Here is a 16446-nt window from a genome sequence, read left to right on the forward strand (position 1 = left end):
ATGCACCTGTCAGTGGCAGCACCATTTGGAAACTCCTTTGAATAAAGTCTTAGTATTTTTAATATTTGATAACATCTATGTTGATTACTACTGAGAAAAATTAGAGTGTTGCCTGACTTTCATCCTAAAATCAGCAAAAGTTAATGAGTCTAAGTTCATGCCTTACTTTAGAACTAGATTCAAAGGAAGAAGTCAGAAAACTGTTGGGGAGAAAATCAGAGGAAAAAAGCAAATAATTTTTGCAAGTTATTTAAAACATAATATCTCCGCAGATGGGGGCACTTTATAGCAAAAGTCAGCAAGAATACAAGAAAGTGTTTCAATGGTTCTTAATTGACAAAAAAATGTTCAATATGCAAATAGGTAGTATACATTAATACCTTGGCTTGATTAGCTATAGCTGCTAATTTCTGAAACAATCTGTTCATGCTTTTAAGTTATGTATTCTGTATCTCAAAAAGATTGAAACTGTATTAAAGATGTAAGATCTGTTTTCCATAATGATAGTGAAAGATTTTGACCATATGAGAGAAGCAAAAACACAACATCTTGATGTCGGAGATTCAGATCTCAGAACAGGACCACCACACAAAGAAGATTGGGCACCAAAGGCAGAAAACCTGAAGAGTTAGGGAAACACAAAGATTACGGACAATGTTAAGAGCTCATTTAGAAACCAGAGATCTTAAATTCGTGGTCCTCAGAAATTATGTTGCAGTTATATTTGTATTGCTCCAGAAACTCGTTCATGTTAGTTAAGGGAAATGCAAGTTTAAACACAGTCATGTACTAATAGAGAGACAGGCAGGACCTGGAGACTTTAGGTAGTCAGGGAAGCCCTCTTGAAGGAGGCGATATTCAAGCTACAATGTCAGGAAAGAGATAGCACTAATAAGATCTAAAGTAACAGCATTCGAGATGGAGGAGAAAGGAAGTGTTTATGTTTGCACCTGGAGCCACTTCTATTTCTTTCTATAGTGCTTGGTCTAGTTATGTACGGAAATGCCCATTAAATGCCTGTGAGATTACCTACAGGCTGATAAAAGCTTTGGGACAAAGAGAATTGAGATGAAAATGCTTAGTTTAAATAAGTGCAATTTCCCTTCTCTTACTGTTTTTGACCACCTTTTTTTTTTTTTAAGCACAATAAGAAGAAACACAGTTTGGGTTGGGTTGCATTCCCATCTGTCTTTGTCATTTTTAATGTCAATACAGAATGAATAAAAGATTTTACATTGTCTTCCAGAGTTCTCATATTATACTTATAGAACAATCTAAGTCAATGCTTAGCTTGAAAGTATTTTTACATTCTAAAATAGTATTTATGATTATGACTGAATGAAACTGTTTACTATGTCAGAAGGGAGCATAAAAATAACATGTTGAGAGATCAATTTTAAAACTTCAATCTTTTTTCCCCCTCTTCCTTATAGGGCTTATTCCACTAGAAGCAAGATGGCTGAACTCAATACTCATGTGAATGTCAAGGAAAAGGTAAGATCAAGTTATATTGGCTTGCAGAAACGCCAGACTGGATAACATAATCCCTAGCTGGTAAAAAGTCAATTACAGGGCTTGGGTTATGGCTCAGTGGTAGAGCACTTGCCTAGCATGTGTGAGGCACTAGGTTCAGTTCTCAGCACCACATATAAATAAACAAATAAAGGTTCATTGACAACTAAATATATTTTTTTAAAAGTCAATTACAATGGAAGAAGGGAAAATGGTTTGGGAAGATATATAGTAAGTTTGTCACACTATTCAACTATTAACAGAAAGAATGATAAGTTGCATTTACTGAATGTATATTAAACACATTACATTCATTTTCTCATTTGCTCTTGACTATAGCCTCATGAACTTGATACTGTGGTAAATTTCTATTTTGTAGGGGTAGATATCAAGAAACAGAGAGATAATTTGGCAAAGTTCACAGAGTGAGTAACTGACAGAATTAGGATTTGAAGCCTGGCAGTTCCCCTTTAATGCCAAGATTCTTGACCAACTTACTTGGTTGCATCTGAGAATGAGGGCATTACATTACCTTCCAGAACTGGCTTCATCTAGAGATGACCAATGCTTTACCAGATGGCCCCTGGGTAGCCTTTTCAAGTCTCTTTCAACCCTCAGAGTTCATGACATTGAAAATGCCCCTTCCTCATTATTTGTTGGAGACCAGTTATACTTCAGAGTCCCTCTAAATCTGTGACACTTCCTCCACCTAAGCAGTCCCTTATTTGCCATACACCCTACCTTAGCTCTCAGCTCTTAATGACCCATGAACACAGACCATGTAGATATACCTGTCCAACCCATTCATCTGGCCCCTAGAAATAGAAGCCCTAGAAGTGAGTTGCCTGTGGTCAGCCTGGCCTGGAACCTAGGTCCCAACCATGTTCATGCCACCTTCCCTTGGGAACCCCTCCCTCCATTGCACCGCCAGTCACTTAAGGGTGGGAGTTGGTCTTTCATCTCCTTGTATCCCCGCCATATGAACAATACAGAGTGAAGAAAGAAAGAAGTAACATTTCTGGAGTCCTTACTATTTCTTCTTTCACTTAGAAAAGCTGCCATGATCCCAAACACTGTTCATGCTGGGAATATGACTGGCACTGAACAAGTAGATGAGGTTCCTGCTCCCACAGAGCTCACATTCAGGCCAGGGAAGCAGAGAATGAACTCAAGAACATATAAGTGAGCACAGTCATTTCTGACAGGGATAATGACTGTGAGGAAAACATGCTGGGTAATTTGATGGAAGGGAGGCGGGGGGGTGGCTACTTTACATGAGTAGCCAGGGAAGCTCTTAGAAGAGGTAATATTTGAGCCTCATGAGATAAAGACAACGGGAAAGAAACACTCATGCAGATCTGAGGGCAGAGAATTATGAGTAGAGAAAAATTGAAAACAGTTGCCTAAAATGGACCAAGTTGAATGTGTTTGAAGAGCAAATGGCCAGTGTGGCTGGACTGTGAAGGGCAGAGTGGATGGGATGGGAGCTGAGTTCAGGGGGTACCACTTTGCCTGGGCCCATGGACCTCCAACGGACATGAAATCCAGAGTCCATGAGCTTGGATGGGAACAAACACATTTTTATCTTAAAATATAAAAGAACATTTTGTCACCACTAACATCTAAAGGAAATTTAGCATTTCCTTCAGTCATGAATGTCGGCAAAGAGTAAAAATAAACCCATAGTAACAGCAGCAGGACCTGTTACTTTCACAGCTAGAAACCATGAATATTTTCATATCAGATTACATTTGTTACAGATATCATGAAATGTTATTTGTTCATCACTGCTTAAAAATTACTGTAGTTCTAGAACCTGCTGCTGTATTATTTGATGTGTTAATGGAGAAGTGCATATTTTACTGTAGCATAAATTTGCTTTTTATTAATATTTTAACTGTATTTCAATGTGAGTAGTTTCTTTTGTAATCATATGTATTTTATAGCATGAATTTTAACAGAGTATCCTGAGAAGGACCGCATAGGCTTCACCAGTCTCATGGAGGAGGTCTGTGTACCAAAAGGCTTAAAAACAGTGATAGAGCCATTTAGGGCTCTATTCCAAGGACGAAAGCAAGCTGTTTGAAAATTATAAGCAGGAGCTCGACTTAGTCTAACAAAGCTCATCCTGGCTTCATCAGTGACTATGTTACATGTTTTGTAAATCTTCTTATTAAATAGCTTTCTGTTTGATAAGAACACTGAGGCTTGTGATCAGACTTGGTCAAAGTAAGACTCAGGAAATGTACAACAGTAGGGATTCAGGCCCAGCTGTGACTGGTTCTAAGTCCTGTGTCCTGTCTACAACATGACTGCTTCTCAGGGTTTCTACCAAGATATTCCTGAGAGCACAGAAGAACAGACTTGTTATGTCTCTGGAGATGTGGTCAAACCCAACTTCTACCAACATGTAATATTATTGGAATTATATGTGTTATTGTAAAAATTGATGCCATTTTAAAATTTGTTCTAATTAGTTATACATGACAGTAGAACACATTTTGATACATCATACATAAATGGAGTATAACTTCTCATTCTTCTAGTTGTACATGATGTAGAATTACACCGATCATGTAATCTTATATACACATAGGGTAATAATGTCCAATTCATTCTACTGTCCTTCATACTACCATACCCCATCTCCCCCCTCCACTCCCCTCTAGCTAATCCAAAGTACCTCTATTATTTCCTAGCCGCTTTCCTTATTGTGAGTTAGCATTCACATATCAGAAGAAACATTCAGCCCTTGGTTCTTTGGGATTGGCTTATTTCACTTAGCATGATATTATCAAGCTCCATCCATTTACTGGCAAATGCCATAATTTCATTTTTTAAGGCTAAGTAACATTTCATTGTGTGTATATAACACATTTTCTTTATCCATTCATCTACTGAAGTGTACCTAGGTTGGTACCATAGTTTAGCTATTGTTGAGTTGAGCTACCATATAAACATTGATGTGGCTGTGTCACTGGAGTATGCTGATTTTAAGTCCTTTGTGTATAAACTGAGGAGCTGGGTCAAATGGTGGTTCCATTCCAAATTTTCTGAGGAATCTCCATACTGCTTTCCATAGTGGTTGCACCAATTTGCAGTCCCACCAGCATCGTATAAGTCTACTTTCTTTCCCACATCTTCACCTGCCGAGACACATGACTGAATCAGTCAGGGTCACTCCAATGAATTGGGCTGGCTACTAAATAACCACACAGAGACAGAAAATACCTCTTTTGGGGTTCAGTGATGGTTCCTCCACCTCAGCTCCCATAAGGGAGGCCAAAGAGGCAGACAAGAGAGAGAAAGAGTGAGAGCATGCCTAAAACCCTCCTATTTATTGGGGAGAAGCCATTCAAGAATATTCCACCCAAATAAGACAAGGGATTGTGTTGTCCCATTGGGTGACACCCACTGCTAGAGCTGTACTTCCTTGCCGAGTGAAAGTGAGGTCCACCTGCTTTTGTGCTGTGAGGGGAAGCCAGTTCCACACTTTCATTACTCGAGGCTGAGTGTACATGCTCAGCTTCTGTTCATGGTGGCCCCCAACACTCACCAACATTTATTGTTGCTTATATTCTTGATTATTGCCATTCTGACTGGAATGAGATGGAATCTTAGTATAGTTTTGATTTGCATTTCTCCAATTGCTAGAGATGTTTGTTGAACATTTTTTCATATATTTGTTGCCCAGTTGTACTTCTTCTTCTGTGAAGTGTGTGTTCATTTCCTTAGCCCATTTATTGACTGTTTTTTGTTTGTTTGTTTGTTTGTTTGGTGTTTTTTATAGTTCTTTATATGTCCTGGAGATTAATGCTCTATCTGAGGTGCTTGTGGTAAAGATTTTCTCCCATTCTGTAGGCTGAGTCTTTACATTGTTGTTTCCTTTTATGCAATTTTGTATCCATTATATTCCATAATGTAAACTACAGATCATTTTAATATGAACTATTTTAGCTTATTGATAATTGAGTAAACAATAGCAGAAAGTTGTGCACTCTTGATAGCATGGCTTTATATTCTCCCTGACTCACAGTCAGATATTCAAGTGAGAATCTGTGTTCCCCATTTTGAGACTCTGGTAAGGTATAACAGGGCTGACCAAAGATTGGCCCCTTCCCAGCCGTATTGATGGATGGATTGAACGGCTTTCAAGCTGGACTATGGGAAGGAAGAACACTTTAAAGAACCAAACTCCCTACAACACATAACTAGTAGACCAATATGGTAGGCTGAGCAGTCAACACTAGAGTGTTGTATTCAAAACACAGTTGGCATCTGGCCAGTATAGGGAAACAGACTGATCTACATGCACACAGATGGCCATGGTTAGTGTTAAGGTTCCATGTATTGGCTCAGGTGCCACATCCATCCACCTGTCACGAGCATTGTCAGATACCCATGTGAAGCACCACAGTAGATGTTTGCCATTGCACTTCAGTAGCTTATCAAAATGTTGGCAGTTATTTTGAAAAAGGGTGATTTTTAAGTTGTAAATATTATCAATCTGCATGACAATGAAAGTAGAGCCCCTCTAACTCAATTAGTGAATTCCATCTTCCCATGTCAAGGGGTTAATAGAATTTTCAATTCAATAAAATAAATCATAATAAACAACTGAAAATTCTGATCTTCTATAATTTTACATTAATTTATTTTAACATACTTGCTTCCTTTAGTTATTAGCTTTTATGGCCTTTTTATGATTAGCTTGTTTCTCAATCTGTCACACAAAGCAATGACATTTCGATGCTTGAGAATAATAACAACTGTTACATCTTACATTACAAGCTTTTGGGGATTAGAGAACAGAGCCTATGTAGTATTTTTAATAAAATATCTAGTCAAGCACTGTGGGAAATGAAATAGGCCTGTTGAAGTGAGTTCTTTGTTTATCTCTAGTGGCTTTGTGATTGGATGGATTAATTAGGAGTAGGTGCTTTGGTGAAGAAATAATTTTTGTCCTCATGCAGCTTTTAGTCCAAAGGAGGAGCTAATAAAGTTTAATATTTGAGTCAAGGTAAACTTACAGTAGACACTTTTGACAGTTTTATTTGAAAATATCCTCACATATTTGGATTATAACTTTAAGGATTTAAAGTGGAAACATCATTGGAGTCCAAGTTCATTCTCCTTCGTGTGACACAATGCTTTGATCAGACCCCAGTCTTCTTTGACACTTTCATCTCCTGCCACTTCTCCACATACCCCTTCAGTCCAGCCAGACTGACCTTGAATACTTCTTCCTCTGTGCCGTTACAAAGGCAGTTCCTGCATGTGAGATGTCCTCCTCAGGGGCCTGACCTGCACTCACCTTCCTTTGAGGAACTCTTTCTAAACATCTCACTTTCCTCTTGCCCTGCCTGAATTTCCTGCACTTCCTCTGTTGTCTGTCTTATATTTTGGTGGGATTCTCTGCATTTTTCACTGAAGCTGTTATTCCACATAGCATAATTGTTAGTTGAATCTCTGTCTCCCTGTGTGGACCTGCGTGTTCCCTGGAAGGCAGGACTGGATCTTAGTATGCTCCGGATTGACACATAGTTGACTCCCCAGTTAGAGTTAGATAAAATGAATGGATAACAAATGAATGAACACACCTGCTTGAATAGTTAAGTTCTTTAGAGACTACATTTTCCATTCATAATATTTTGCAAAATCTCAAGCCTTCTTGAAAAATGAAATGTAGGTTAATGGAAATGTCATCTCATTTTAGTACTCTCTTTGCTATTAAAGTGTGTTTTAAATTACTCCTAAAAACAGAAACTTAGGTTGCTTAGGTTGACTACCTCTGGTTCTGCAGAAAAGTGGCATCTTTATAAGATGATTATCAAATACAAGTGGTTTCAGGTAAGAGTCACAATAACAACTGAGGTTATTAGGTGAGTAACCAGCCATATTCTGCCACACCAAAATAAAATAAAATTACATTGATTTATTTTAACATACTTTTCACTCCACTAAAGAGAGATACCAGAACAAAATCTTTGGAGTAATCAGGGATCTTATATTTAGGACATAACTCAGTTTTCACAGCTCAAATGATTTTTAAAAGAAATTCAATCCTAGAAACTCAGATAAATTAGTCAATAGTGACTATTGGATTATTTTTTTTTTGCTTGAGACGGTTGGGTACTAAAATGATTTACAGTTTTTTAAATATAATTCTCAAGTGAATAAGAAAAGGATCATTAGAACTGATATAGACAAAATAGAATTTTTAGTCACATGTTATTCATGCATTATTATGAATGTGTTTAAATCAGATTCAATTCAGCAATAGAACTTGGAGGTGGAAAGTAAAGCAGATCCTTGTTTGTAAAATGGGGTTAATATTTGCTGAGTGTTCAGTTACAGAGTGAGAACTCATTATGATGATGAGAGATTCTTAAGCCACCCTAGGGGACCCAGTATCTTTAGGAAGTAATGTCCAGCGAGGTAGAAGGAGTACAGAGTTGGGAGATAGGGGTTATTAGTTCCTCAGTTTTTAGTTGAACAACCTGGAGCAAGTCACTTATCTTTTCTTGGCCTCAGTTTCCTGATCAGTAGATTGGATGTGATTATAAAACTTGCCTCACAGAGCCATCAAATACAATAGTAAGTGCATAGCTGCTTTATGAACTCTTAGTAATATGAACTATAAACAATCTGTTTATTTTACAATCAGAAAATTCAAAAAAGAGTCCTGATTAAACATTTTGTTTGGAACTCAAAAGTATAAATTTCCATAGAACTGAAATTAGGGGAAAAAAATTAAAAGTTCAAACGAGAGAAAGAATATCAAAGTGGACTTGACTTCTTCAAACTTTGATAGCTATTGCTGAGCTTCACAAAAAATAATCGAGACTAGACAATATGGTGATATTGAAATGGGGAATAGCTCCGTCTGTAATATCATTGCTGAGCTGTGCCACTTATTGCGAATAGCTTTTATAGCTGTTAAAGTTATAGAGGTAAATTGGATTGTAAACAATAATCGTGTAGTGTCATTAAAATGAAGGGGAAGGAATAAAGAAGGGGAGAAGAGTCTCTTGTCCACAATGGGTGCAGAGAGGTGTCACTGTCAGCATTTTTTCAGATGACTGAAATAGAGGGTGTCCATGCCTCTATGTCCTGGAGTCCACAACAGGTGGACAGATTTTTTTTTTATAAATATATCCTATTTTATTTTTTTCCTGTAACTGTTTTGATCTATGTTTTACCAAGTACTAAAATGTAGTTCAGATCTTTTCATGGGACATATATAGTCAGAAAAAATATCAAATATTTGATTAAAGAGATTTTAATGGGATGATCATATAGAAGAAACCCTCATTATACATCTTAAAAATATTAATTCCATTTGATACAGAATTCATTTCATGGGGTTGGAGATGAGTTTTAATGATATGCAGTTGTTTTGAAAGAACAAACCATGCAAGCTTTGGGGCAAATCTTAATTTCATAATTTTGCAGGAGCATTTAAGTTAACTTAGCCCAGCCCCTGGATTCAAACAGCAAAACTTCAGCTGCACAGCTTTCAGATTTCACCATGAATCAGTTCTTGTCATCATTTTCTCATAGGAAAGGGTCATTAAATTTCCCTTTCAAAGGAAGGAGAAACATTGACAATAGTTATTGCCTAATGCTTATATACAGAACTGCTGTTATTGTTGCTTGGCAACTAGAAGAGATTTGACAAGGAGTCTAAAGGAACTGAATGAATAAATGGAAATGTCAGCATCAGTTTCAGGGGATAAGAAGAAATTTACTATTGCAGGATTAGCATCACATTGCTTTTTCCAAGTTGCATGATTGGAATGCACAGTGTTTCTGTTCTGCTTCGCCTGCCCACGTCTCCTTCCAGCCTTTCATCGCAGCCCCTTTTTCCACTGTGGCTGAGAGGTATATAGAAGATAGATGGTTAATGCTAAGGAACACAAGAGCATGTCAAAAATGAAATTCTTTGCTGGCAGGAAAAAAGTAACCTCCGTTGGCAGTCCCTTGGAATTTATAGGTACTTTACCAATATTCTAGTTATTTCTCACAATGATCCTTCATATTAAATTATCCAGTTTTTACAGATAAAAAATGACAGGGCTGCAACAAGAGTTTCTTCTCTTCTGACCTTGCATTCTGAAAATCTGTTCAGATAGATTACATAGACAGACAGATGGATAGATTCAGCACTTAAGAGTAAACTGCTTGTATTAGTAATAAAGCCTCTTTTTTTCTCTATAAGCCGTTTCTCCACAATTTGATTGCAAATTCCTTATAAGCAGACAGGGAATTTTAATTTATGTACGTACTTAATAGCTCCCACAGTAGTAATATCATAAACCTTCTGTCCCCAAAACATTTGCTAATTAATCAACATTTAGTTTAATGATTAGTCAAGAGTCTACAATGGCAATTCTCAATTCATAGAGCGGAAGAAGGAGCTGGTACATGCTCCCTGAGTTGGGGCAAGTATTAGAATGTCAGCTATAATTAGAAAAAGGAAAAAAGGCATAATTATGTTCATTTGAGTCTTCCAAGAAGCAGATGCCAGGATGAAAAGCGATTAGAAGAGATGTATTGGGACAGGAAGAGAGGGTAGTGCTTATCAGAGATAAAGAAGAGAGAGCAGGCAGGAACAGTTATGGAGTACCCTCAGACTTCCATGCAGGTCTGACATCTTTGAAGATTAGAAGAAAGGGAAATCGAGTGGAAAGAATCTCAAACTTGCAATACAGTGCTAAGAAAGTTTTGGCAGGTTAATGGGGTGTGTTCAGGGCATGTTGACCACAGGAGGATTCCCACATCCTTCAGAAATCAGCATCCATGAGTACACACCACCTCAGTTATGGACAGGGGCATCCTGGAAGGAGTATGGCTGGGGTGCAGATACACTGCCCCCAGGGGTGCAGCTGGGCTGTCAGGCAGCTAGTTCCTACAGCATATTTATATCCTCCACAATACTCAAGAATACCACAAAATCATATATTGAAAAAAGGATATTGAATCAATCATATGAGAAAAACATGAGATTTGATGTTCTTTGAAAAGAATGAATAAAAAATTTGAGATCCACTGTTCTAAATTAATTAATAAATTAAAATGCAATCTCTAGAATTTCTATTTCCTTAGTAAGTTGAGCCATACTGCCACTGGTGTGGGGCATCTCCTCAACTTGTAAACAATGATTTAGTAATCTTATCTTGTTTTCTATTAAGAATATACTGTTTCCTTTCTTCTTTCTTTTCTATTTTTTTATTGCAATACTAGATGGAATTCTGGGGATCTCTGAGACTAGGCTATATCCCCAGCCCTCTTTAATTTTTTTTTTTTTAATTTTAAGACAGGGTCTCATAGAGTTGCCCAGCCTGGTTTCAAACTTGTGATCCTCTTGCCTCAGCCTCTTGAGTAGTTGGGATTACAGGTCTGTGCTTGCTTGCTTACTTGCTTTTTTTTTTATTTTTTCAGTTCTTGGAATGAACTCAGAGCCTGTGCATGGTAGGCAAGCAGCTCTACCACTGAGCTACATCCCCAGACCTAAAAGTGTACTTGTTACTAACCACATTAAAAATAACAAAGGAACATGCTAATTCTACTGAAAAACTATGTCCTTTGGTATACCGTGTTAAATCTCTTGTCTTTATCTGCCAACTGAGGGAATTCATGTGGCCTTCAGGATCCTCTCCAACTGTAATGTTAGGTGAATCCAAAGTCTTTCCCACTCATGAGCACTGTGAAAGACCAAAACAGGGCACTGTGCCACAGATAAGAGAACCTCAGCCCTAACCTTAGCCTCTCTGCAGATCAGTTTCTTATAAATGAATGAATTTGATAAAACTGTCTCTAGAGTCCATTTATGGTTCACTGTTACAGCATTCCTCTTGCCTTTCTGTCTTTGGGACCCTTTAGAACTTTTCTCCTTAATCTTCAAAGATAATTATCAATAAATATGTGCTAAATGATGATTGAGGATCAATTACATAAATATTTTTTTTAAAAAATTGTGGTAAGAACACTCAACATGAGATTGGCCTTCTTATTGGTGTTTTAAGTGTCCAATACAGTATTGTTACTACAGGCACAATGCTTCTGGAACTTTTTCATCTTTCATGAAGGAACCTTAAATGCATTAAAAAGAAACTCCCTATTTTCTTCCATTTCCAAGCCTTAGAAGCCACCACATTTTACTCTCTGCTTTTATGAGTTTTATTGTTTTAAAATCTTACATAGGAATCCTGCAGAGTTTGTCCTGTGACTGGCTTATTTCCCTTACCATAATGTCCTTTAAGGTTCATCCATGTTGCCAAGTTGTTGTATACTGCAAGATTTCTTAAAGCTGAATAATATTCATCTCTATGTGTCCATCTCATTTTCTTTATCCATTCATCCACTGATGGACGATCCTTAGTATTTTCCTTTGTTTATCGTTCAAATTGTAATTTTAGTTGTTAGACTCATGCATAAACTAATTTTAATTCTTTTTACTCTCCTTAGAAGAAAAGCAAACAAATAAAAAATCATTGGGAAAACTAGATCTGGTTATTGGATGATTGCTTTTATTGATATTTATTATTGGTCAAACTCGTTAAATTAAAAATGCTATGAAAGTGAACAAACACCATCATTATTAGCAATTAAAGAAATGCAGATCAGAATTACTCTAAATATCATCTCACTAGAATGGCACCCTATGGGGAGGTATCCAGTGCCTTGTTAGGGGGTACTTTTTCCTGCTCAGGAGGGTGTAAGCCACCTATGAAATTGAAGTTAGAATGATTAGTGAGGAACAAAAGACAGAGTCAGAAAATAGTTTCAAAGGATGGAGCTTCTGATAGGTCCAGTCCCCACAGGAGCTGGAGCCAAACAACTAGAAAATGGCTCCTGTGGTTTATTTAAGGGGGTACATCAAAAGCAAGGATAAGATGTCAGGGGTGGAGTCTTGCTTCCTGATGTCTTGCAGTCAGCAGGTTGATTGGCATTTTGGAAAGTCACACTCATCTCTGAGGGGCTGTGTCGCTGCAGCAGGTCACCCCATCTCCAGGGCTGTGTGGGACCTGAGGTAGAGCTTAAATAGGGTCACATGTGTCTGGGCAGTCTTAGCCAGAGATTTCCACTGGAAGTTCCCAGACATCAGATTCTCCTCTTCACTAAGCTGTGATGACGATGTAGTTCACACACAGCCCATGGTTGGCTCTCCACAGCAACCATCAAAAATATAAACAATAATAAATGCAGGAGAGGATATGAAGAAAAGGAATACTTTTGCACTGTTGGTGGGACTGTAAACTAGTACAACCACTATAGAAGCAGTATGGAGGTTCCTGTAAAGACTATGCATGGAACCACCATATGACCCAACTAAACCACTCCTTGGTGTTTAGTCTAAAGAAGTAAAGTTATCGTACTAAAATGATACATGCATACCCATATTTATAGCAACACAATTCACAATAGCCAAACTATGAAAGCCAGCATAGGTAGCATAGGTGTCCATCAGTGGAAGGATGGATGAAGAAAATATTATATATATATATATATATATATATATATATATATATATATGTATTATGTTAACCTAAATAATTCAAACTTAGAAGACCTGGGTCATATGTTTTCTCTCATATGTGGAAGCTAGAGAGGAAAAAAGCACAGGAGTGGGGGGGAGTAGGGATGATTTCATGAAAATCAAAGGGAAATTAGTAGAGAGGAAAGGGATCAGGGGTAGGAGGAGAGGAAAAGGGAAAATACTAGGGAATGATATTGGCCAAATTATAGTGTATACATGTATGAATATATAACAATAAATCTCACCATTATGTACAGCTATAGTACACCAATAAGAAAAATATGAACCAAAAAAAAGAAAAGAAAATCAATAAGCACCTCTTAAAGAAGAAGTGTATCCCTGGTTTTCAAGGGTATTCAAAGGGTATTCAAGTGGTCTGCTTCTTCCACAACATAGTGAAGAAATATCCAAAGTTAACATAATATGTTGATTAAATTAACTTTCTGATTCTAGCATTGACTATAGGGTAATTAACTTTTTTATTCTAGTATTGATTAAAAGGTAATAGTGACTTATACCTTTATAGTACTCTTAAAGTCTGTAAATGAGCAGGGGGAAACACACACACACAGTAAGAATGGGTGTCAATAATTACCATCCCCTCCTCCCCCAGTGAACACTAAATTCCAAAGAAAATGAGCAAAGATTTGACTGAATATTCTGATAGAAGCAGAAGATAAATTTCTACTGTGATTAAAATACCAAAAGCAAAATATCTCCCTTTTTTTGTCTGCAGTAATAAGTCTAAATATGGAATTCATTCAAGATAGTGGTCAGACAGAATATTTTCCTAATCCTAAGACTATGTAGGTATGAACAGCTGAAAACTGACTTCTAATGGACTCAGGGGCTCACCCAGCCCTAAAATTATTTGCAAGTCTCACTGGTAATTCTGGAAAAATAGAAAGAATCAAGCACAATTATAGAAAACATGCAGGTCTACACAGAATAATGCTAGCTAGATGGGTGAAATGAAATGTGTATTAAACCGTTGCTTGTCTCAGTGTAAATTAAAGAGGCTGTTACCAATAGCAACCATTTCATATAATTTCAAGTGTCAGATTGAAGATCAAAATTCTGATGTGAAAAATTGCTCATGGACTAAATTAAAAGATTTAAGGCATTTTGTTTATTTAATTTAATTTTACTATTCTTTAGATAGGAGTAAAGTCCATATGAGTATGTCTTATTCTGCAAATCATCAGACTTATTTCTAGGAGTTAAAGAAGTAATATCTAACATAAACTATCGATTTCCATTTTGTGTTTTAACAACTGTTAAATTAATTTGCTTTTTTCCAAACGTTCAGTGTCTTCACCAAGTATAGATACAAAATAGATTGAAAGAACTCTGGGTTGTTGCATTCATTATCTTTAATCCTTTGAAGCAGATTGTATTCGCCAAAGTGGCAACAACAAACAGAATCTCCCTCTTTAAGAGATGGAGTCTCTGACCCTCCCCTTATAACTGGGTGGGTTTTTGGAGCTGGCTGAACGGTATACTAGGATGGAAGTGACTTCAAAGCTAGGTGATTCTGCTCTTCCTCATGAATTGGATACTTCATGGAATGCTGGACTGCCATGTAAGCAACCTGACTGTTCTAACGCCACCATGCTATGAGGAAGGACAGACTAGCCCATCAAGAGAAACCATGTGGAATGGCCTTGAGGCTACATAAAGAGAGAGATGCCCAGCCAGTCCTCAGTACACCAGCCTCTCTCTCCTCCATCATCTGCCTGCATGAGAGACCCCAAAGTGACTCACTCAACTGAACTCTCAAATTCCTGACTCACATGAACAGGGAAAAGTAATAGACTAAGCCACAAGGTTTGGGGTACTTGTTCTGCAGCAGTAGGTTAACTGAAGGGAGAGGGGAAAAATCTCTCTCCCAGTTTTGATTGACAAAAAAGGAATACTAATATTTTTTATATTATGATATTGCATAAATAATGGGAGTATAATAGTACACTCAGGTAAATGAGCAGGAGATGAACAGTAAACCTAAAAAGAGATTTGTCCTATAATACCTGCTTTTCTTTTCCTTGCCCACTCTTCCTTAACAATCTATGACTTCCGTTATATGGCTCACTCATGGTTTGAGGACCATGAGTCCAATTCTGATTGGACATTAAACCCATGATAAAAACTTTTTAAAAAATGAATACTAAGTGTATGATTGTCTGGGGAGCTCAGGGATATGTAAATTTTTAAAAGTTACCAGGTGATTTCAGTTTGCAGCCTGAGTTGATACCCACTATTTGATGCCAACAATGCTCGAATCTTTATCACTATCTCAGTTCTTCCCCTGTTTTCCAAAATCATAGATTCAGCTGCCTTCTAGATCTGGACATGGATGTCTCACAGGCTCCTCAAAAAGTAAAGCTAGTTTCCCCCTCAAGCATAGCACCCCATCTCTACCACAGCTCCTTTCTCAGGAAATTACCCCACTGGCCACATAGGCACTCGAGCCCCAAATCTGGAAGTCATCCATCCACATTGCTTTATCTTCCTCATTCCTTCCACCTAATTAAACACAAATCAATGGCCTTCTTCCAAGCAATGTGTGAATCCGTCTCTACCATGTCCCATCTTGGTCCATTTTCTCTCCCCTGGAGATTGCAGTAGAATTCTAACCAGCCTTCTTTTGTTCTCCTCCCACTCATCCACAAAGAGGCCAGAATAACCTTCTTAAATAGCCAATATGCATCTTCCTCTCCTAAGTAAAACTATTCAATGGCTTACTCTTAGTATAAGGCTTAAAAATCGTCCTATGACTTGCAGGACGTTCGCATCTTCACCCAGTTCCTTGGTCTCCAGCTTCTTCTGCAGTCCCCTCCATTTGAACACTGTTCCTTCTTTCCCTAGAGGCATGCCCCACTCATCTGCCATTCAAACATTTTTTTTCAAATGTTCAGTTTCTTGACCGAGTACAGATTGACAGAAATCTGAGTGTATGCTCCTCCTGAAATACTCTATGTCTTCTCCCTTTCCCCTCCCTTGACTTAGTGCTTCTCACCCTGCATTTTGTGTAAATTAACTTCAATCTTTAGGGCTTCCATAACTTTCTAAGTTAATATTAGTTTCCCCTGACAGATAACAAAGCATCTTTACTTCTGTTATCACACATCTGTTATCAAACATCTGTCTTCCTAGACTATAAATTCCAACTCAGGTCAGGGGATGTATGTGTCACAGCTTATGGTCCACCTTTGGAGTCTGTAGGTTATGACTGATTGACTGAATGAATAAGTAAATGAATGTGAATTAAAAAATAGAACTGGGGCTGTAGCTCAGTGGCAGAGCGATTGTCTAGCATGTGTGAGGCACTGGGTTCGATTCTTAGCACCACATAAAAATGAATGAATAAAATGAAGGCATTCTGTCTATCTACA

At 37.6% G+C, this 16446-nt stretch overlaps 1 protein-coding gene across 3 annotated transcripts in view; it reads left to right on the forward strand.

Moving 5' to 3' along the window:
• The window catches only part of Spats2l (spermatogenesis associated serine rich 2 like), a 137527-nt gene that overhangs the window by 50996 nt on the left and 70085 nt on the right, over window positions 1–16446 (forward strand). For 2 of the 3 annotated variants that reach the window (XM_048808253.1, XM_015481205.2), the window contains exon 2: window positions 1434–1494. In XM_048808253.1, coding sequence (XP_048664210.1) covers window positions 1456–1494 — 39 coding nt within the window. In that variant the 5' untranslated portion in view covers window positions 1434–1455. Of the gene's footprint in view, window positions 1–1431; window positions 1495–16446 lie in introns of those variants that run through there. The other variant, XM_048808254.1, reaches the window with a different exon arrangement.

This window comes from Marmota marmota, unplaced genomic scaffold, assembly GCF_001458135.2.
Source record: "Marmota marmota marmota unplaced genomic scaffold, marMar, whole genome shotgun sequence".
NCBI lineage: Eukaryota > Metazoa > Chordata > Mammalia > Rodentia > Sciuridae > Marmota > Marmota marmota.